The sequence below is a fragment of the Protopterus annectens genome, chromosome 2.part0 (genome assembly GCF_019279795.1).
Source record: "Protopterus annectens isolate FY-2018-M chromosome 2.part0, PAN1.0, whole genome shotgun sequence".
In the NCBI taxonomy this organism is placed as follows: Eukaryota; Metazoa; Chordata; order Ceratodontiformes; family Protopteridae; genus Protopterus; species Protopterus annectens.
Window position 1 is genome coordinate 765,128,174 of NC_056728.1, and position 22,072 is coordinate 765,150,245.

General features: G+C 42.6%; 1 protein-coding gene across 1 annotated transcript in view; it reads right to left on the bottom strand.

The window, feature by feature from the left end:
• GLDC (glycine decarboxylase) overlaps positions 1–15,369 on the bottom strand; it is a 1,044,727-nt gene extending 1,029,358 nt beyond the window's left edge. The window contains exons 1-2 of the mRNA XM_044061077.1: positions 14,918–15,369; positions 14,514–14,592 (exon numbers count right to left, since the gene is read on the bottom strand). Coding sequence (XP_043917012.1) covers positions 14,514–14,592; positions 14,918–15,232 — 394 coding nt within the window. The 5' untranslated portion in view covers positions 15,233–15,369. The remainder of the gene's footprint in view (positions 1–14,513; positions 14,593–14,917) is intronic.
• Positions 15,370–22,072: the final 6,703 nt, after the last annotated feature.

Below are 22,072 nucleotides of genomic sequence, written 5' to 3' on the forward strand. Positions count from 1 at the left end.
TATGGTTGTTTTGTCCAGGGAAAACTGTAGCATTCAATAAAACCTGCCATTTGAATTCCAAGGAATCAACTCTAGTGTTTTCATCACCACCTCTTCCACTTGTCAGTGCCCTATAAACTACAAAAAATATAAATTTCTTAAAGTTGCCACAAACCGTGGAATGTACATATAAAGCATTATAATTATCTATGTTCTTTATGGCCCTAAGATGTTCCGCTATCCTTTCTCTTAGCCTACGTATGTTTTTTCCCCAACATGTTGTGCATGTTGCCAAATAGACAACCATCTTAGAATTGCAACAACATTTACCTGGGCACGGAATTGTTTTATTGTACCCTCATACCGTTACATAGGGTCCATCATTAATATATCTACAGTATCTGCAAGCCCCACATTTATACATGCGTGAGCTTGTATAACTTTCTTTTGATCTTTCTAATAAATTTTTAATATTCAAACTTCTTGAAAATATTATTCAAGGTATTTGCCCTAACTCCTTTTTGATGTCAATATCAAATGCTAAATCCCATGATTTCTTAACCATCTCAAAAATGTGAGGTGTCTGATAGTTATACTTCAAGACCAGGGCTCTGGAATCAAATGGTCGAGAATCACGAGGTTCTATTCCTTCAGTTGTACCATTGATCCCACTAGTGTCTTTTAAAATAGGTTTAAATGATGTCCCCTTCTTCCCATCACCTCTTTTTTGACTGATATTAACAATTTCAATGGGTAGCCTCTGTTTAAAAACATCCCTATAAGGCTATACATCTCAACTTGATACATCATGTCATCACTCACGAGGCGAGACAGACGGACCATCTGCCCCTTAATCACACTTCTATGTTGATGCAAAGGGTGACAACTTGAAAAATGTAATAATGAATTACTATACGTCTCCTTTCTGTAATTACTCCTCTCCAACCCTTCTGATGGTTAGGCAAGTTTTATATCCAGAACGTCTATTGTTTGATTGTCCACTTGTACATGAAGGAAAAAAATGGGGTGGTGGAATTAAGATATTCCACAAAGTTCCTATAATTGGCCGATTCTAATACATTCCACCAGATAGCTATGCTAGTTCTCCTTGATTGCCTTCCTACTGCTGTTTCCCCTTCCCAGTTCCTCCCTATGTATGCCCAGAGGCACGCATTGCATACCCAGTGCTCATATATAAACAGTACTGACATTTCCTCTTTTTGTTTTTTTTTGGTTTAAATCCCAGTGCGCGCCGCGCACACCCATTTAGGCTATATACACAGTGCTCAGGCACATCTGACACATGCTCTTCCTTAGCTGTGCTTAGCTAAGGGCAAACACAAGCCACAGAGCTCCAATGAGCTTACAGCAAGCATGACACGCCGCCTTATGAAGTCATTCAGCTCTTACACTTGCCCTGCTGTATTGCTGCACCTACATGGTTAGCTACAAGCTGACACTTTGAAGAAATCTGTGATTAAGTACAACTCCCCTCATTTGCATACCCCATTGTGTAGGTCATTAGTTACTGCACTTAAACGGACTCTTTCCCCTTGACAACCAGTGCTCCCCGATATTGTTTACATTTTGCATGCCATTGAGTATAATGGCAGAATGCAGAATTAAGTTAAAATGGACTTCTCTCTCTTTCGGCACAATCCCATTTGCACGCTGCTGCCCTAAGCTTAAACGGCCAAGATCGGCCAAAAAAAAAGTTTAATTAAAAAAAAAACTGTTTTTAATGCCAATGGCCTTATATTTGACATGCTTTCCACGAGCTGCCCTGCCCCCATTTGTTCAGATGCAGAAATGTATTCAGTTACTAACTGAATACATTTCTGCTCTGACAGTGTTCCTGCACGGAGTCCAGCCAGCTTCGTGGATCGCAAAATCACCTCATTTGCATGTTTTTTTTACCAGCAGATGAGGTGATTTGCATCCCGCATGGCTTTCCATGCAGGAACAGTGTAGGGTCGCTCGTGCACGTGAAAACGGCACATACCTGGATCGCAAAGTGGAACTTTTCTGTGCCGAAGCAGCTACACTGTTCTGCAAGGAAATCAGCTGTTCATGAATCTGGGGGTCTATCTATCTATCTCTCTCTCTTATATATATTTTATCACTTTAGCAAAGTTCCAAAACTCCAAAGACCATATGGCCGAAGTTTTGAAACTTCCAAACAATAAGAAAACACAAAAAAAATAAAACAACTTGCCTTTACGTTTTTTGCAGGGGGGGCACGTGTGTAAACTGCTTGTACAGACGTGTGTGTTGAAAGGGTATTTTTAGAGTGCTGTGTTTAAAACGTAACCACAGAGTGCCCTACTGGAAGAGAGCAGACATGTACGTGCACTGTTGTAACTGTTGGCATGTATATATTTTAACAGTGGAAACTGGAATACAAGAGTTAACTTCAGAACAGCAAACTTAAGAATAACTGAAATTAAATTACCATCTTTTATAGCTTAGCCATAAAGTATCTTTCAGTTTTCAATGCAGCAAGAGACAGGATGTCTGTACTAGTAAACTTTCTGTATTGTCTTTAGGGTGAACTAATTACTAGTCTTGAAAGTATGAAGGAATGCAATTGCTTTAGGACTTCCAGCGTCTGCCAGAGATCTGAGGAGAGGCCCTTGTCTGTATATTTTTACAGGGAGATGCTAAATACTGCCAGCTTCATCAATGGTCGCTTTGCCTGGGAACTAGGAGTCAGATGACAAGAAGTGATGTTAGCCTGCAAGCTATCTCAGTAGTAATATTTGTGATATTATTTTGAAATGTCTTAGTGAGACAGAGCATTCTGCATTCTGTCTTGGACCGGACAACTATTCACCACATCTGACTTGCTCTGTTAGTAAGTTCTTAGGTTACAGTAATTCTCAGACTCAATCAGGAATATAGTGACGCTTAGTTCAGATATTTTTTGTCCTGCAATGCTGTTTAAGTATTTCCTGTGAATATGAACTCTAATGTCACTGTAAATATATATTTAGTATTGTCTAGTTCTTTATTTACTATCAGATATATTTAAACCTTTCACTGTAGCTGATCTGTGTAGAGATATTTAAGTTTTGACAGTACTTGCATATTTATGTGGTGACACTGTGTGGACCACTCCTAATAGCCTTGCTCAGGGTTAAACTACCATTTGTATTACTATTAATATTACACAGTAAAACTGAACCCCCTTTCTTAAAGGTTTTAAAGTAGCTGATAAGGGGTTCTGGTGGCAGTGCTAACTACCTTATAGTCTGAGCAGAAGGGAGAATAGCTATAGCTAGTACACATGTGCCTGCCTTTCCCAGGTGTGGGTGTGTGTGTCCGTATTTGGGCAGGGACACAAAGCAATGGTTGGGAAGAGACTAGAGGACTTGGCTTGAACCCTGGCTAGGGACTCAACTCTGTAGCTGTGCCACTGGAGAGTCCTATTGGAGATCGGGAGAAACCAGCCCTGAAATGACTGTGGTCTGCTCTTAAGGGGAATTGCACTTGATGCAAACAGCTGCATCTGGAAAGAGTGTGTGTGTACCTGTCATCCTCCCAGTAAACGTTTCCTCCACTTTTGCCAGTGGTGCAGATTGAGGCTCTTTGAATACTGGTCCAGTGGTAGGTCATCACAGCGCAAACAACAAAAATAAAGGCTTCATGATGCCTTTGTGAGATGTGTTGTAAGAAAACTCAAGTTACTCTAAGGCTTTTATTTTACAGATTTCTCAAACTTTCCATAGAGTTCAAGAGAGTGTTTTAATCTAAAGTACTTTCATTTGCTTATTTGATGTAATATCACATTTAGCAGGGATTTAAAGTATGAATATTTAGATACGAGTTTGGGATAAAAAGTAGTTATGTCTTACCATAACGTTCCATCTGTGATGTAGATCTTTGTTCATTCATTACAGATAGGACCTCGGAACGGATACGGCCATTTCCCAGCTCGCGCAGGCCGAAAACTCTCAGCAAAGATCTAGAACATAGATGGAACGTTATGGTAAGACATAACTTCCTTTATCTGATGTTCATAGGTTCGTACTAGGCTATCTGCCCTAGGGCATTTATAAGCCTAGCCAGAGTGTGCGTGGCTTTCGCCACCCCTTGGGATGAGAATACTACGCCCATTTAGGGTTTAGTTTAGTTTACTGTGCCTCTGTCTAGTAGTGACACAGAGATGAACCCCGGGGTAAACCTACGATCTCCCATCCACTCGTCAAGATTTCTCTTGAAGAGAGCTAGTGAGGGGCTCTGCCTAACGTGGACTGGGATTCTGTTCCAGAGTGTAGGGAGCCTTTGGGTTATGAATCTGTCCCTCCAGCACGTCCTATTTATTTCTGTGTTGAGGTTCAAATCTCTTGCTCTCGTGGCTCTGATGGATTTGGATTTTCTGAGGTGGAGCATGTCCATTAATTCCGGATTGGACATGGCCTTGTACGTCAGGCATAGATCACCTCTAAGTAGGCGGTATGCGACTTAATAGAGCTGGAGTTTCTTCAGCCGGGCAGCATATGGCATATGTTTGAGACCCTTTATCCTCTTGGTGAGGAACTTTTGGGATCTTTCCAACTGCTGCAGGTGTCGGGTAAGATACATCCCAAATGGGGCATTGTACTCAATCATGGGCCTGATAAGAGAAGAGTACAGGGGCACAATGACCTCTCTTGATCTGGATGTGAATCCCTTCATGATAAGGTGGGCAATATAGAAGGTCTTCCTAACCACCTTGGCAAAGTGAGTGTCAAATGAGAGGTTACTGTCAACTTGGGTCCCTAGGTCCCTGATTACCTCTTCCGTACTTAATGCATTACCACCTATGTGGTAATTTGTGGGTACCTTGTTTTTCCCAAAGGGTATGACTATACATTTTTTTGGCGTTCAGTTTAAGGCCATGGCGCTGGCACCAATTATCCATTTCTATGAGGCCTCTCTGAAGGATGCTTGTGTCTGCTGGAGTATCAATTATGGCACCCTGTTTGCAGTCATCTGCGAACTTTGTCAGCCACAATCCTCTTATGTTTGCTTGCACCTCGGAAAAATAAATGCTGAATAAGAGGGGTCCCAGGACTGAGCCCTGTGGGACACCGCTTGTGACTGGCTTAGAGTCTGACATGGCTCCACCAATTCTGACCTTGTGGGTTCTGTCCTTGAGCCAGTTTGCAACCCATCTTGTGACATATGGGTTTACATTTAAGCTGGTGAGTTTGTCTATGATGCCCGAGTGGGGTATTGTGTCGAAGGCTTTTGCAAGGTCAAGGTAGGCTGTGTGAACTGCCTTACCCTCATCAATGGCCTTAGTGACCGTTTCAAAAATGTCAACCAAGTTCAAAAGGCAGGATCTGCCCTTGACAAAGCCAAATTGGGTAGGATCTAATGTCTATAGGTCCCCAATGTCTTTGTTTATGAGTTCCATAATGATCCTTTCCACAGCTTTGCAGACCAGGCTCGTCAAGCTTATGGGGCGGTAATTTCCAGGGTCCGTAGAAGCACCGCCTTTGTGGAGTGGGACCACTGTTGCTGTACGCCACTCTTTGGGTATGTATCCTGTAGTAAGGCTAAGATTAAACAGCAGCCTTATGTGCGGATTTAGTTCCTCTTGGAGTTCATGTAGCACGCAGCCCGGGACACCGTCCGGTCCCATTGATGCTGTGTTTTTAGCTTTGGAGAGGGTGGCTCTCACCTGGGCATCTGAGATGTTAGGGAGGCTACACTCTGCTGGGATAGATATTTCTCCTTTTGGGGAGGGGGTAGAAATTTGCACTGAACCTGTCTGCCAGAATGTTGGCAATGTCTGTGGGTTCAGTGTATTTTGTGTCATTTTGGACTAACTCTGAGCATATCTGGGAGTTTCCACCCAGGTTTCTAACATAGCTAAAGAAGGCCTTGTGATTGTCTTTTGTGCCTTTTGCGATTTTTCTCTCAAAGTTGGCCTTGGATGATTTTATGAGTGATCGTAGTTTTTTGCTAGTACTGATCAGAGATGCCTTCCCTTTTAGGGATTTTGCTCTGTCATGTAGTAGCTTCCTCCTCCTGTTGTAAAGTTTGTTAATGGCTGGGGTCCATCAGACAGGGTGCCTGCCTTTGGGGGAATGGGTCTTGGTTTCATTAGGGATTGCATGATCCATGCATTCTTGAAGGTGCCCGTAGAAGGCATTTATAAAGGATTCAGCGGTGTGGGTTGTGGTTTCCACTGGCCCAGAGGTCTTGAAGGATACCACTTCAGTCTTGAGAAGTGTGAAGTCGGCTTTTGAGAAGTTCTTCACTTTGGTCTTTTGTGCAGGGGGTGGGGGCGGGATGTGGATTTCCAGTGAGATTAATTTATGGTCTGATCTCACCAATGAGGGGTATACTTCCGGTGTGGAGCATTTTGTCCCCATGCTTGTGATGATCAGGTCTAGTATATTATCTCCTCTTGTGGGAGTGGTGACTAGTTGTTCCATCGCATTTGAGTTTATGAATTCTAGGAACCTTTGGGCTAGGGTGTTGGGGTTTGAGTAATGTTCCCAGTCTATGTTTGGGTAGTTGAAGTCTCCCAATATGATGGTATTTGGTGAGACATTCATACTCTCCAGTGTCTTCAGGAAGGCTGAGTGGGGTTCCTGAGTTTGAGAGGGTGGTCTGTAGCATGCTACAACCTGTAGGGCAGTTTTGCCTATGGTTAGTTGCACCTGGATGGTCTCCGATGCTTCGTGCATTGTCACTAACCTGGAGGTGTGGGTATCTTTGATGAATATGGATACTCCCCCTCCTTTTGTGGTTCGGTCCAAGTTTTGGGGCCGGAAAGCATGATATGAGGTAAAACCTGGTAGTGCTGGGGTGCTGTCAGGAGCCTTGAACCAGGTTTCAGTCACTGCACAGACATCGATGTTCTCCATACTGAGGAGGGCTTCGAGAGCGTGCATCTTGAGGTTTAGACTTCGGACATTGAGCAGCATTACCCTTAGTTTTTTTTCACTTGTGTTTTCTAGGGAGGTGGGTTTGTCTTTTGAGCCTTGCCTAAAAAAGGCACCATGGGGGTGGCAAGAGCCTTGGCCAATATCCGGAAGCCTAGGGGTGACAGGTGCAAGCCATCCCTTGCGAAGCAGCGTGGCTTGTCAAGCATGTTATCCCAAGCAGACAGACATTGGATCCCTTTAAAATGACACCAGTAATTAAGCCAATTGTTAAAGCTGATCATTTTGTCTTTGTACTGTGGCATCATTCTTGGTGAGGGTAAGATGCTGCTCAGGGTCAGGGTCATACCGGCCTGGGCTACATAATCAGAGAGCTCCTCTATGTCTCTTTTCATGTAGTCCAGGGAGGTACGTCTCAGGTCACCCACACCAGCATGGACAATGACTGAGTCATATTTGTACTTGCTTTGGAGTGACCTGAGTGCTTGTGTTATGTGGCGGATTCTAGCGCCCGACAGGCAGCTTACTGTAACCTTTTCCTTGTTCAGTCTGGTGAGCGGGACGTCAGTGTGTCTGACTATGGAGTCGCCTATTACAAGTGTATCTGGCATGCTGTTTGGCCTTAAGGGCTGTGACTGTTTAGCACACTGACTTTGTGAACTATGTGTTGCATGTGGTATGTCTTGAGGTAGTGGTCGCTTGGGTGTTTGCTTTGGAGGCCTCTGTTGTTTTGGTAGATTTTTAATCAGAGCCTCCAAGTATGTTTTTGCTTGTTTATGTGTTTGGTTTGCAGTTGTGATAGGTCTATGTGAGACTGGGTTTGTGGTGTGCTTGGTTACCTTCTCCACCTGACTAGTTTTGCCAGTACTGAGTTGAGAGCTCAGCCTCCAGTTTGGCTATATAGTTGCATCTCTCACATATATTTGTATTTGTTGAGAGGAGGAGAGGGTTGTCTGTGTACATGAGGCAATTGTAACATTGCCTCAAGATTCCCAGATTCACCAGCTGAACAGGAGAGGACACCAGCAACTGACCCTTTAACATGCTAGAATAGTGTAAAGGATTGCTGTGTAACTGAGTCAGAAAGGACCTATAGGGAAATGGGTACTCAAGGGAATTTAGGTGAATGAAGTACTTTCTTTTTGTTTAAGAGTGCTTTACCTGTATAAAAATGCTTTATGAGCAAGTGCTGGGCTTTTCAGATAGAGAATAGACTGTTTAGATTGCAAGTAGAGCAGTTCTAAGGGAAAAATTGAAGAGCAGACTTTGCTGAGCGAGAAATAGTTTAAACTTGATTAACTGGCGCTGCCCGATGCTGCTCTATGAGCAACTTCGCGCTAATTCGCGCTAAAGCGGGCTTTATAGCAGGGGGTTGAAAAGAGCTAGGAATTGACCCAAAATGGCCAATAAACTACAAGTTGCTGGGCTGGAACCACTCCTCTAGGGACAAATAGGTTGCTCAGTGCTCCCCACTCCCACTGGTGAACAAAGAAGCTTCCTCTTATCCAAATAAGGATATGGATAGCACAGGAACTATGACAAAGCCCAGAGATCAGCAAAATCTGAAGACTGGGACTATTCTAGTTCAGTAAGGCGGGAAAACAAGGATATTTTTTCGTTTTTTTTTTTCTTTTTTTTTCCAGAGACAGAAGGAAAAGATACAGTAACAAACAGTAAATGCTTTAAAATGGCTAGCGCACTTGAGTGTGTTAGCCTCTTTGTTCATTCATTACAGATAGGACAGAGTCCCCTGCTACTCAAGTCCTGGGTGGCCCTAAGGAAGGATATTCCTGAGCACTATAGAACCAAAAGATGCTCATGCCCCAATGCTGGAAGATCCGATCTGCTATTACAGGGTTGAGGGGACCACTCGTGACGCATTAAGATGTTCCTGCTCAGATTGTCCGCAATAAGGTTGGAACTCCCAGAAATGTGCATTGCTATAGGAAAGCAACTGGAAGCCATCACCCAGTGCCAAATCCTCATGGCTTCCCGACAAAGGGGGTAAGATCCGATTCCGCCTTGCTTGTTGATATACCAGACGACTGACATGTTGTCTGACTGAATTGCAATGGTCCCAGAAGGTAGGGATGCATGGAACGGTTGCAACACTAAGAGAACTGCCCTCAGTTCCAGGACATTTATGTGCAAGTTGGCCTCAATGGGGGTCCAGGTGCCTTGGACAGTCTTTCCCTGAAAATGCCCCTCCCCCCACCCTAACAGAACAGTTGACAACAAAGATTCTTTTGTGGCTCTATCCACCATAGCATTTCTTCCTTGCAATGGTTTGTAAGGTGTATCATGTGGTTGAGTGGGTGGGTTAACAAGGACCATTGTGCGGAAAGGAGCCACTGCAGGATTCTAATGTGCAGTTTCGCTAGTGGTACTAAAGTAATGGCAGCTGCCATGGAGCCCAAGAGTTGCAGTACAAGACATGCTGGTACAAACGTGCGAGTAAGAAGGTCTTGGATTTGGGGTCTTATTTTCAAAAGCCTGTGAGGGGGGAAGAGAAACTTGACAGGATGTTGTGTTGAAGACTGCTCCAATAAATTCCAGTGTCTTCACTGGGGACATTTGAGATTTGTCTTGGTTGATTGTATTCAAGCGGAGAGCGAGACCTTGAGTGCAAGTGAGGCTGAGGACTAGGAGATTCCTGGTTAGAGTGGTAAGGAGCCAGTCATCTAGATAGGGAAACACCTGGAATCCTTGTAGTCGAAGACGGGCTACCACAACTGCCATGCATTTGGTGAACACGAGGGGGGGGGGCTGTCAAGGGACCGAATGGCATTGCCCTGAACTGGTAGCAACTGGCTCCCAGCTGGAAGCAGAGAAATCGCCGGGACCGTTGATCCATTTTTATTGTGTTAGTACGTATCCTGTAGGTCTACAGAGCACATCCAATTGTCCCTCCCTATAGGTCTACAGAGCACATCCAATTGTCCCTCCCTAGGAACTAAAGAATGGACTCTACTGTGACCATCCAGAATTTTTGAGGTTTGATAAATTTATTCAGTAGGCTGAGATCAGGACTGGTCTCCAGCCCTGTCTTTTTTGGCACTACAAAAAACCTAGAGTAAAACCCGGATCCTGTTTGTTCTGGTGGGACTGGCTGGATGACTCTTTCTTAGCAGTTTTTCTATTTCTAAGGCTGCTAATTCCCTCCGATTGGGTGGTAAATAAGGGATTCGTTTGACGGGTCTGGGAGTCAAGTCGAATGGTATTTGGTAGCCTCTGGATATTATTCTATGCACCCAAACATCGGTAGTAATAAAATGCCAGGCTGGTAAGATGCAGAGAAAAAACGACCCTTGACTGCTTCTAGAGGAAAGCAATCGGGCCACTGCACAGTAGCATTGGTAGGGTCTGCCGGAGAAAGAATCTCTGCCCCCCTGGTTATACGGACCACCTCTACCCCGAAAGGGGCATCTTCCACATTGAGTAGCCCCCTCTGCCCCAGGGGGATTGTTCACCACGAGTGTCACGAAAGGGTCCTTGGGATTTCTTGAACCATATTTTTCCTACCTTCTGGTGCCTGCAGTAGGACTTCTGAGGGTTGGAAAAAACATATGCCCACAGCAGACAAGGTCTTTCGGTCTTTCTCACTACGTGCAAGTGTGTCTCGTACCTTAGGTCCAAAAAGTGCAGATTAATCGACAGGTGCATTGACGAAGGAAGATTTAAAGGGGTCTGCGAAGTCACACAACCGCATCCAAGCATTATGTCTCATAACACCAGATATGGCAGCTCGAGCTACCCCCTTGGTGGTGTGACATATCAAACACATTGAGGAGTTTGAGATGGATTCAGGGGTAGCTAGCTGCAAGGCGACAGTGTCACACACCTCATCAGGCAGTATCCCCACCAAGGAGAAAGACATTTCAGAAATTAGTTCTCTTTGGAGGAGAGTAAAGTGTGCCAGACAATTCAGCAACCGAATGCCGAAGGTTGCTGAAGCATAGTTCCACTTCTAGTCTGTCCATGGTCTGGGACTCCCTGTTTGGAGGATGGACAGTGGAAGTATCTTCTGCCAGTTTCCTCTTGGTGGCCACTGCCACGACCATAGAATCAACTGTCAGCTGCTTGGACCAGTGGGGCTGGTCTTCAGGTGTAGATAAAATTTTGTCCTGCCACTGGGGGACAGGCTTTACATTGTCTGGGGCCTTCCGGGCATGCTGCACAATTAGTTTACCAAGATCATCTGCTGGTGGGGTCTCCCAGGAAGTAGATGGCCGGGCACGGAAGACCTGCAAAAACACAGATTCCTTAGAAGAAAGGTTAGAGGACTTACCCCCCCCCCCGCTGTTTGAGGATTTTAAGAATGTCTCAGAAAGAAACGTAGTCTGAGGGAGAACATGGGGACCGTTCCCACTCATCACAATCAGTGTCTTCTGTGATAAGATTCCTCCAGAGAGTCAAGGTGCTTACTCTTGCACCATTTCTTCCGGGGTGGCTCTCCAGTGGGATCTTCTGAGGAGGACTCCAGAGAAGGGGTTCCCTGCACAGGGGGTTCTTGTGACTCCCGTGCCTGGGGACCAGACATAGCAGGTTGGGAGAGGTGCATGCTAGGGGAGGTTTCTGATACTGGTGTCCTAGGTACTGGCTGTGAGCCTTCGGAATGAAGGGCCCTTTCCATCACCTGTACAGCAGGCCCACTCGAGCCCACCTCCAATTGAGGGATTCCGAGAGAACTAGAAGCCACCGGAACCGTGGAAATAGACGGTGCCAGTGAGAAAATAGGTGCCGGATTAGGTACCAAGGTACGGACGGTCCAAGCACCACTCCGAGAAAACATCGGCTCCATCGTAGCCAATGCAGCAAGGGTGGTCAGTGCAGACAGGAGAGACACTGCTGCCAGAGCCGAGACAGTATGCACCAAAGCGGACATCGGTACCGGGAACAGGGTGGATGCTGGAGGAGGATAAGCAGGGGAAGATGAGGTAAAACATTATGAACCAGGAGGGACGGAAGGTCTAGCTGAAATGGGCAATCCCCTAGCTGCCAGAAACTGGTCCACAACCCGCACTAGGTCTAGTTCAGAAAAACTCCTAGTGGCTCTAAAGGAGGTTGCTGAAGGCAAATCAGGTCCTTCTAAAAAGGGGCTAAACCTCTGCTCCAAGAACGTGTCATAAGTTGCAGAATATCTTGTCCTTGGCAGGTATTCGAATTTTGGAGCCGATAGTTCGGCACTGTGGCCGGGGATGGTGCCAAGGCATGTACACAGTCATCTGAGCCCATGGAACCGAGGAAACTGTCAGCACGGTAAATGGGGATGGTGCCGAGGTATGCACAGTCATCGGAGCCCATGGAGCTGAGGAAACTGTCAGCACCATGGACAGGGATGGTGCCGAGGCATGTACAGTCATCGGAGCCGATGTGGGAACCAAGGACGGCACCGAATTTAGTGGTGCCGTGGTTGGAACTGAAAAAGGAGTGAATACCATGGTCGGCACCAAGGGAGAGGACATAGATCCTGGTGCCGAAGAGGTCTGCGCTGAAGGCAACGGCGAAGCACGGAGCAGACTCTGTTCCGTAACTGACGGAGATGCAGGAACAGAGTGACTCAGTTTTTCCTTATATTTTTTGGTCTTAGGAGGGGGTGAGACCTCCGACCCAGATAGAGCCTCCAAGAAAGTGTCTTGAGTAAACCTTTTAAAATAAGTTAATTCGTACATTCTGCTAGTGTCCAATTACCAAAACTAGCACAAATGTCACAATTAAGTTTAATATGATCCACGCCCAAACAGTAGACACAGCGGGCACATGTATCTGAGTTAAGCATCTTATGTTCACACTTGTCACACTATTTAAAACCCAACTTAGCTTTGTCTGACATAAGGAAACAATGCTATCCTATAGAAAAAAATAAGGAATAAAATACTAGTGATGTTATGTTAAGGAATACCACTATTAAAAATGGAAGGCCTGTCAAAGACAGGAGAGAGGGACAGTAACAAAAAGGGTAAAAAAATTAAATTACCAAGGAAAAGGGTAGGAAATAGGCCTACGTTATAGGTGACAGTGAGAAAGGTCTAACAACTAAAAATTTAGTAATTTAGAAGAAAAACTGTCATAAAATCAACAATTTACTACTTAGCTTTGAGAGAGATGGCCAACACGTCTGACTAGGAAAACAGCAAACGAGATCTGGAGTATCTAGAAGAGGGGCATTGTGGGTAGGTTCTTAACTGAGAGTTTTTGGCTTGCGCGAGCTGGGAAACAACCGTAGTTCTATCCGTAATGAATGAACAAAGACTTACAACATCAGATTCATGCCTTCAAGTGCTTTTGTTTACTGCATGCTTTTGCTTGGATGTCTGACGAGTCTTGATTTAAGACTATGCACATAACAGGTGCATAAATCATACCTGTAGGAAAGCTATGACTAACAGGATTATAGCCCCATACCAGCCTGTAGTGCATTGGTACCACTCTAACCATTAAATGTACTTGTATATATATTTTTTGGGGGGGGGTGGTACAAGACTAATGTGTCACTCTGGGTGCCAGATTTTCAGCTACATTTCTGAAAAATACAACATTCAGAACCACTGGTAGGATAGATGCACTTAACTTTTGTCCAAACACACACCCTTCTACTACTACTATTATATAGATTTGACATAACAGTAAACATAACATTTATGGAGTAAATGAAAGTGTGAAAATTGTAGCTGTTTATTTGGTTTCATTATTTTTCTTATACAGAGTCCACCCCCACAGTTTTCAGCCATCAATCTCCAAAATGGGGAACACCACTTCTCAATGTGAAATAACTTCAGCCAGGAAGCTTATGGCATAGTTATATTATTTTATAAAATTACAAAAAAGCCACAAGTGTAATTACTTTGTGTATTAATTCAATATTATTTACCACGGATATTTGTTAAATTATTTCAATGTAGAGCAGAGGAGTTTTAGGACTCAAAATGAAGTACATGAAGTACAGTTGGAGAAGTACGGTCTGCTTTGTAAATCATACCTGCCACTAGGCTGCCCCAGCCAAGAAACGAAATGCTAGTGTGTTTCCCTTAAGTAGTGACACGTCAATTACGCGATATGACTCCATTTGACACTGTCAATACATCCACATTTTAGATGCCATGCGAGGAAGAAGTCTAGTGCTTTAACAGCACCATACCTCCCAACTGTCCACATTTTTGCCTCATATTTTTGATGGATTCCTCATAAAATCTGTTTTCTGGCAAATCACTGCGGGCTTATGTCACAAATTACATACATTTCAGCTTTAGACATATCCTTTAGAAAACGCATGCTAACACAAGGAATATTATTCTAGTAATTTTCTAAGTTTTGAAGAGCAATATTTACAGTTGTTGCCATTTGGGGCCTTTCCCCCTCTATTGTAGGCTTTGTCCAGATTTCTTGCGATAAGAGGTTAAGCTGTCTGCAGCAGATAATTTAATGACCGCTATAACTTTTATGCTTCCTAAGAAAAGTCGTAAACAGGAGGCATTTGAGGATAGTACTAACTTCACAACAGGTACAAAACGCCTGGACTGCGTAAACAGCTGCTTAAATGCATTTAAGTTGAGCTACGATTGATGCTGAAAACAATCTGATGCCCTTTCAGAAAGTAAAAAGTGAGGAAAAGTCACAGCCGGTTACATAACATCATAAAATAAGGATACTTACAGACAGAGTCGTCCATCTTCAGAGTCCTTTGCAATCGGATGCTGGTGGGTACAGTTTTGTCAATCAGCTCTCCAACACTCTTAAAAAAAAGGTTATGGTCAGCTATATTCTAGCAGCATATGCAGAGCAACAAGTGCCATTTAAATGTTAGCAAGAAAAAAATAAAGCTGTGGAACCTTTAAAGAGGCATGAGTTACATACACATCAGGCTTAAAACATTTGAGCGTGCAAACTGCAAGCACAAATTAAAGATATTTAAACTATCCCAATAATGGAACTCTCCCAATTCATATTAATAACCTGCTGTAAAGCAGTGAAGGTTTACATGAGATTCAAATACGCAAAGATAAGCATCGGAAAAGTTTACATCATGCTAATTAATACACGGATCTTCATTTTCTTACCGACAGCCCTAACGTGTCCAACATTTCTCTTTTTTCCTTGTCCCCTGGCCCGATGTGTCTTTCAGAAAAGTCGTCATGTTTGGGCAGGAGTTTTTCAAACTGCCTTGACGAAGCTGCGGTATCCGAGCAGTGAACCACGCTGGTGCTCATTGCTTTCTGTGCCCCAGCCGCGCACGTTCCTGCTCTCCATTCACATCTTCCTTTTAGAAGCAACCGCTTACTTCTTCTGCTGTAAACCTGAAGTAAATTGGTATGGGATTCTGAACATAATGATCTGGAAATAAAGCAGCCCCAGGATTTTGCACAGCTCTGCATTTTAATGGCAGAGGAAGTAAATCGTTGTAATAAATTACAGGTCCAACTTGTGCCGGCTTCCAAGTGCCCACATTCACATCAGCGACGATACTTTTCTACAGCAACCTCACTTGACTCACACGAGCTTAGTAGAAAACAACTCAATAAATATCAGCTTCCTCCTTAAATAAAATGCCACCAATCCTGTTTGAGAATTTCTGTGACGTAGGGGACAAGCCCCTGGACTGTTGTGCAACGAGGTACTTCGGCATGTGTCCCTGTGTCTGTACTCTTTAATAATTAAAGAAAAAAGAAAGAACATCGGTTATGATTACTTCGGGGTAAGATAACTGTCTGCAGTGTGGAACTGGCAGTTGCTCTTTTAAAAAGACGCTACTTGTTCCTTGTTTCTCTAGAGATGTGCTGCCGTTAGTGATTTAATAAAATAAATCGAATTAGCAGCAAACCGATTTTCTTTTTGAACACTTCGCTTTTTAGGCCTAATATTTTTTTTTACTGTCACTCTACAGCGAATTGCCTGAATGCTGTTTAAACACTAAACATTACTAACTTTGTGGACGCTGTAGATCTTTAGAACTGTATTTTGTATTGCTTGTGCTACGGAAAGATGCTGAAGGGGAAGGAGAGTCCAGAGAGACCTTTATTAACTTGAAAATTATTTTTTAACTATATACCCGATATTAGTCAGTTGAAATTGCATTAAGAGTAATTGTACAAAAAATCGTATAAAATTACAATTGACACAGCTACCTGTCTTTAAACAAATACAAGTGTAAGTGAAACACAGACTGTTGGTGTTTGTGTATACCGGTCACAAAGACAGCCTATACCACTAACTTGGATGACTGCATGAAAGGGGAAGTTCACATGCAACATTAGCAAAGTGCCTTAGCTTTCTTAACACTTGGTCACTGCAGCACTCAGACAACCTAAGCAGTAAACAACTGCAATAGCTTTAATACCAGGACAGTCTTCACTTCAGTATATGTATGCCCATAGTCCTGGCAGCCCTTTGTTCAATTTATATTGATAATTTGAAAACAGGCGGTAAATATAGCTTGCCTTTTTTTCCAGATTCACAATATGAGGTGTACAGAGTGTACACTATAATTCGAAACCGACTGAAAACATAGAGTTCATGCTTCTTTTTCGATGGTACACCCTGGCACACTGGAGACAATAAACAGTGGTTTCTGATTGCAGTTAAAAGTAAAAACACACACAGACTTAGTTGCCATCTAAATTTAGGTTATGAGTTTTAATTTTTACAACTGTTCCAGCTATACAATGCAATAATGAAATATACTACAAACTTACATGTAAACATCTTGGGTCATAAAAAAGACAAGCTTTGGATAATCAAAAAATGTAGCTACAGAAATAATGGCACTATCACAGCTCCACCTTAAAATACGCTACAAAAACAAAGCAATTATCATAGATCCAAGTCATCATTCTAAATGTATTAATGTCCATTTCTATGCTGTGCCCCCAGCAAAACCATGGCATAACTTAGAAGAACATAAAACTGATCATATGTACAGATAACTGCTGAATAATTCATTTTACACTAGCTGGCTGAAAGCCAGACAGCCCCAATCCACCACATAGAGATGCTGATATCCAAAAATAGTCTTTGTTCAGAATGCAGATCCAGAACCAAAAACATAAATCAAAAGTCACATAAGCTCCGCAGTTGTTGAGCAAAATACTTTCATCCAAAAATCATTAAGAAGGACTTAATCAGAACTGGTGTCTAGTGACACACAAAAACTACTTTTGCTGCACCTGATGCTCCTCCATATTCTGATCCTTGGGTCTGTGTGTCCAATAACCCTTTTGTTTTTATTCTTAACCTCTAGCTAGGTCAACATGGCACCATTATTTATTCATTTGTTTGTTTATTTATTTGTTTTTCATGCTGTGAGCTGGATTGTCTGACCTCTTTCTGGTCATGAAGAGATTTTAACTCTTTTCTTGCGTAGAGTACTATATTGGGAAGTTCTCCATTGCTCTTGCAACACCCTGACCCCCTTCAAAATATGAGTGGCTCAAGACCTGACCATTCAATATAAGATAATTAACTTTCATTGTCTGCTATTACACAGAATAAGATGAGTTACTGGACAAAAGGAATGATGGTTATTTGCTTATTTTTGAGTGCACTTACACTTTGTTTTAGTTTATTAATTTTTCGAAGATACTGAAAGTGGGATGACAAAAGACCAACATAATGCTAATTGTAATTACTCAACACCTGGATAACCTTCTCCAGAGTGCTAAGCCTACCGTTTCTTAGCATGGAATTGTTGCTTGCTGCACTGGACAGAGGCTCTGTTTGACAAGGATTAGTGGTTGTCTCGTTGTTTGCAGAATATGGCTTTGGATAAATCTTCTAACATCTGTTATACATATCATCATGTGGGAGCCAGGCTTGCTGGATTCCATTACTATATGCAGCATACTGAGAAGAATTTCACCACAGCATCTAAGATGGCCGCGGTGGTGCAGCGGTTAGCATTGTCGCCTCACAGCAAGAGGCTCTCTGGTTCGATCTTCGGCTGAGGTGTCTTCTGTGTGGAGTCTGCATATCCTTCCCGTAGTCATGTGGGTTTCCTCTGGGTGCTCCGGTTTCCTCCCACATCCCCAAAGGCATGCTGCAAGTGGATTGGACATGCTAAAATTGGCCCTAGGCGTGAGTGCGTGCGTGTGTGTGCCTTCTGTGGAAGGTTGGGTGCTGGGCTGGCAACTTGACACCATAAAATCTCCACTGCTAATCATGAGCGGACAAGGTGATCCATTGTGGCGACCCCTAACCGGGAAAAGCCGAAAGAGAGAGAGAGAGAGAGAATATAATGTAAAACAGTGTGGAAATAAAGGTACACAAACTAAAAGTCACTGTGAATAGTTCTGAAAGGCTATATCTCTGTTTCCTTTGAGAATTTAGCACAAAACTTTCAGGTAATAGCAACATAAGCAAAAGAGACCTAAGATTGCAATTGTAACCTCACTACTTCCACTGCAGCATACCTGATTTTGACTCTACAGGCTTAGGCACTTAAAAGCATGGCATTGTAGCCATGCTATGCTACAACTAAAACTCTATATTTTTGGTGAAATATATAAGAGATTTAAATCTGGCATAATGAAAATGTATTACATATATATTCAGGGCATTCATTTTACCTGACCTTTTGTGCAGAAATCAAAGAGTGTGCAGCTGGAAACAAAGCATAATGCCAGAATGTGAAAACAAAAGCTTTCTGAAATGCTAGAATAAGCCATATGTCAGTTCCCTGAGGGTAGTTCACAATAAAAATTCCAGAGGCTTCTAATATATCGAATATGGTCCTTCTGGGAAGGTACACTACCACTGACTCACGTAGCTATAATGGCCATGTTGCAGTTTGACATATATTCTCCTCAATCTGTATTATTCAGACTTGATCTTGTAACTGCCATTTGTCTTCATACATCATCTCCCCACAAAAACTTGTGCCAAAAATGTATATGCTTCTAATGCTTCATAGAGAAGTAATTGAAAAATATAAATGTCACATCAGTGTATTTCAACTTGTTGCTGTTAGACACATACACTGGCACCCAGAGGCATTGTGATCTTTTATAACACCTGGATTTGTTCTCTGAAATGGCACCCTGCTCCCAAGCTCTTCATTTGAAGAAGAAGAAAAATGTCTGTTCAGCTACATTCTACTGACACTCCAAGTCAGATATATGCATCCTCCCTGCCCCAGCTCTTCAATGGAAGATCAAGAAAAGAAAAAAAAAACTTTAAACACTGATTGTGCAGCAATCTGCTTGCTGCAGGTTATCCTACAATAAAACAACTGTCCCTGATTTTGCATCTTTATTTTTAGCTTTGTCCAGAATTCTTAAGCAAAGAAGTTGAGAGGTATAACTGATCTTTACCTTGAGGCTGTGACATTGAATACTTTAGTCTCACAAGTCAGAAAACATCACTATCTGCTCTCACTGTTCCATAATGTCCAAATATTGGAGGAAAATCAATGAGCACATTTAAACTTTTTAAAATAAACGTCATCCTCCTACATATATTATAACTTATGAAATGGGTCAATAAACCTTGTGAGATGCAAGAGTGCATCTTAAGCATGTGACCACTCTGATTGGAAGGCTGCCAACTTAGAAACTGCACACCTAAAGTGAAAATAAGGATCACTGATTTTTTCCTCGCTTTTTAGTGTGGAAAGGTGGCAGGAGCAGCAGGAAAGCCAAAAAGAAAAATAAAGGGAATTTACAGCCAATCAGAATTGGAGGTACTTAGCCTTGGATTACACAGTATAGGATGCGTGCCTTACAGTGTTCATGGGGTAAAGTGAGAGGTCATGTTAATAAATAGCATGACTTATCACCTATTTTTTTTTTTGTTTTTTTCTTTTAAGATAATCCAGGTCAGAAGCTGATGTGTAGGTGATGAGATTCCATTTAAAGTGGGAGAATGCTCAGCCCCTTCACCCCGTAGTTCTTGTACCCTTGTAGCTGGCTGAATTAAGGTTATCTGTCATATGTTTCACTACACAACACTAGTGTATAGCATCAGTGTCCAGGGGGAGGGGACATGAAAAAAATTCTAGACTGTCATATTGTGTCTAAACTTACCATAATAGAAAACTATACAATCAGTCAACTAAAACTGGTCTTTATTTGTGGTAACAGTTTAATAATAGTTTAAAAATTAAGCTGGCACTAGTTATTACTTTAGTGTGGCCTGCAAAATCATGCATTTCAGTAATAAATGTCCCACTTTGGACAGATGGAAAATGGCAGACTAAGGATAAATGGACTAAGATTAGAACATTTTCAGCTACATCCCAGGAACCAGGTAAGTAATTTTTTGGGATATATAGCCACCTACCTAATTGCAGAGGACTCGTACAATATAGTTATCATTCACTTGGCATCATTCTGTGATGATTAGTACCTGTCCCCTGTTGATTTTGTTTTTCCTCATCTCCCTCTCTCTGTGTATTTGTCATTCTAATACAATGAGAGAAGGAGGTGAGGGATGAAGACCAGTCATCAACTGGCATGGTCAGGAGATTTCTTTATTTATTGAGTTGTGTTAACATATTCATCTTCCTCTCACTTTTAGCAAGAAAATGCAATGTAAAATCTGCAGTCTATGACCTAGGGAGACAGTGTACTTTAGCATACCTGCAGTTTATAGCAACAGTGGATGTACACTCCTGTGCAGTACCTGTCCTCCCCTCAAGTGGGATACCACCAACACCCTGCTCCAGAATGGGTGATCAGCTGCTCAGTCCCATCTGTCTGTGGCTGGCTCCACCAAAGCCTGAAATGATAATCAAACCTAGGTCTTCTGGAACATAAGTTAGGGCTGCATCCCTCTGTGTGCTATAAATGCTGACCAGTTCACCTCTCAGATTGTCTTTGTGATGTTGGAGAAAAATCAATAAAGCCCTGAGTATGTATGAACTTTGCTCCTGAGCCTCTTCATTTCCAGGTCACTGCTGTCTGAAATTCATGTATATACTGTAAATCCCTTAAACTCACCAGAGGCAGATATGCCTAACAAAGAACAGGTTTATTAACAGAAGAAATGAAAAATAGCTCACATCGCTTTCCATAATAAAATTTTCACCACTATATACCATAATTACTGTACCTGTTTAAGGTTTGTAGTCTATTAGGATACCTCCACGACATAAGTTTAGTTTCATATACCAGAAAACAAGCTGCTTAAAAAATCACATCTGCAGCCTTGCCAGGCCTTTCTTTCAGTTCCATAAACAAAATCTTCCTGTGAATTTTCCTCAGGCTAATTTCACCATGAGACCCAACTGGGCCATGTAAATGTAGATACTAAGCCTCATTATTCAGAGCTCCAGCTTTGACCCACAGTGAACCTCCCACTGAGGAACCAACTTCCTGATTTGCGCCTTCTAGGCTACATTCTTTTACATATCTGTAAACTGGTGATTAACTTCTTATAAGGTAGCTAATACAATTATTCAGCAACTTATTTGTGTGAGAATTTAGGAGTACAACATACATTTAAAGCTACATTCCTCATTTTGCATACAAAGGATGTCACAACTACCCATATCATAGCACAAAAGCATTGTTTTTAGTTTTGTATCAAAAGATTTTAAGAGTTAGATGACCTGTAAGGATTCCTATTAGCTAGTCCAGATCTATGTTTAATGGTATATTACAACAATTAGCAGAATAGTGCCCAGTGGCATAATTTTGTGCTGCCATCCTGTTATTGACTTAGCCATTGTAAGGGGGTGTGATATCCCTCCTCTGGGCCAGTGATCAAGGAGCCTCAATCCTCACCACTGACACTAGTGGGGAACGTTCACTGAGAAAAAAAATAGACACACACAGTATTTTCAGATGTAGCTCTCTGCACCAAGTACAATTTCCCTTAAGAACACACAGGAAATGTACACACCAGTCCTGAGACTAGGCTTTCTCTCCAGGCCCCAAATAAGACTCCCCACTGACAGCTATAGAGCTCTGTCCTTAGCTAGGTGTTCCAAGCCAAGTCCTACACCACCTAATCAGTGTCCTTGTTAAAAGTCGCTGACACACACACACACACCTGGGAAAGGCTGGCACAGCTTACCCACTTTTCCACCTCCACTCAGACTATAAGGTAAATACACTGCCACCAGAACACCCCAAAGCTAGCTACTCTAAGGCTCTTAACTAGGGTACCCAATTACTCTTAGTAAAAGTAATACTTATAAAAATTGTAGCATTTTCGAGCAGCAAGACTTTCAGGAGGGTGGAGTCACAGTACCACTAAATAAATGCAAGTACTCTCAAAAG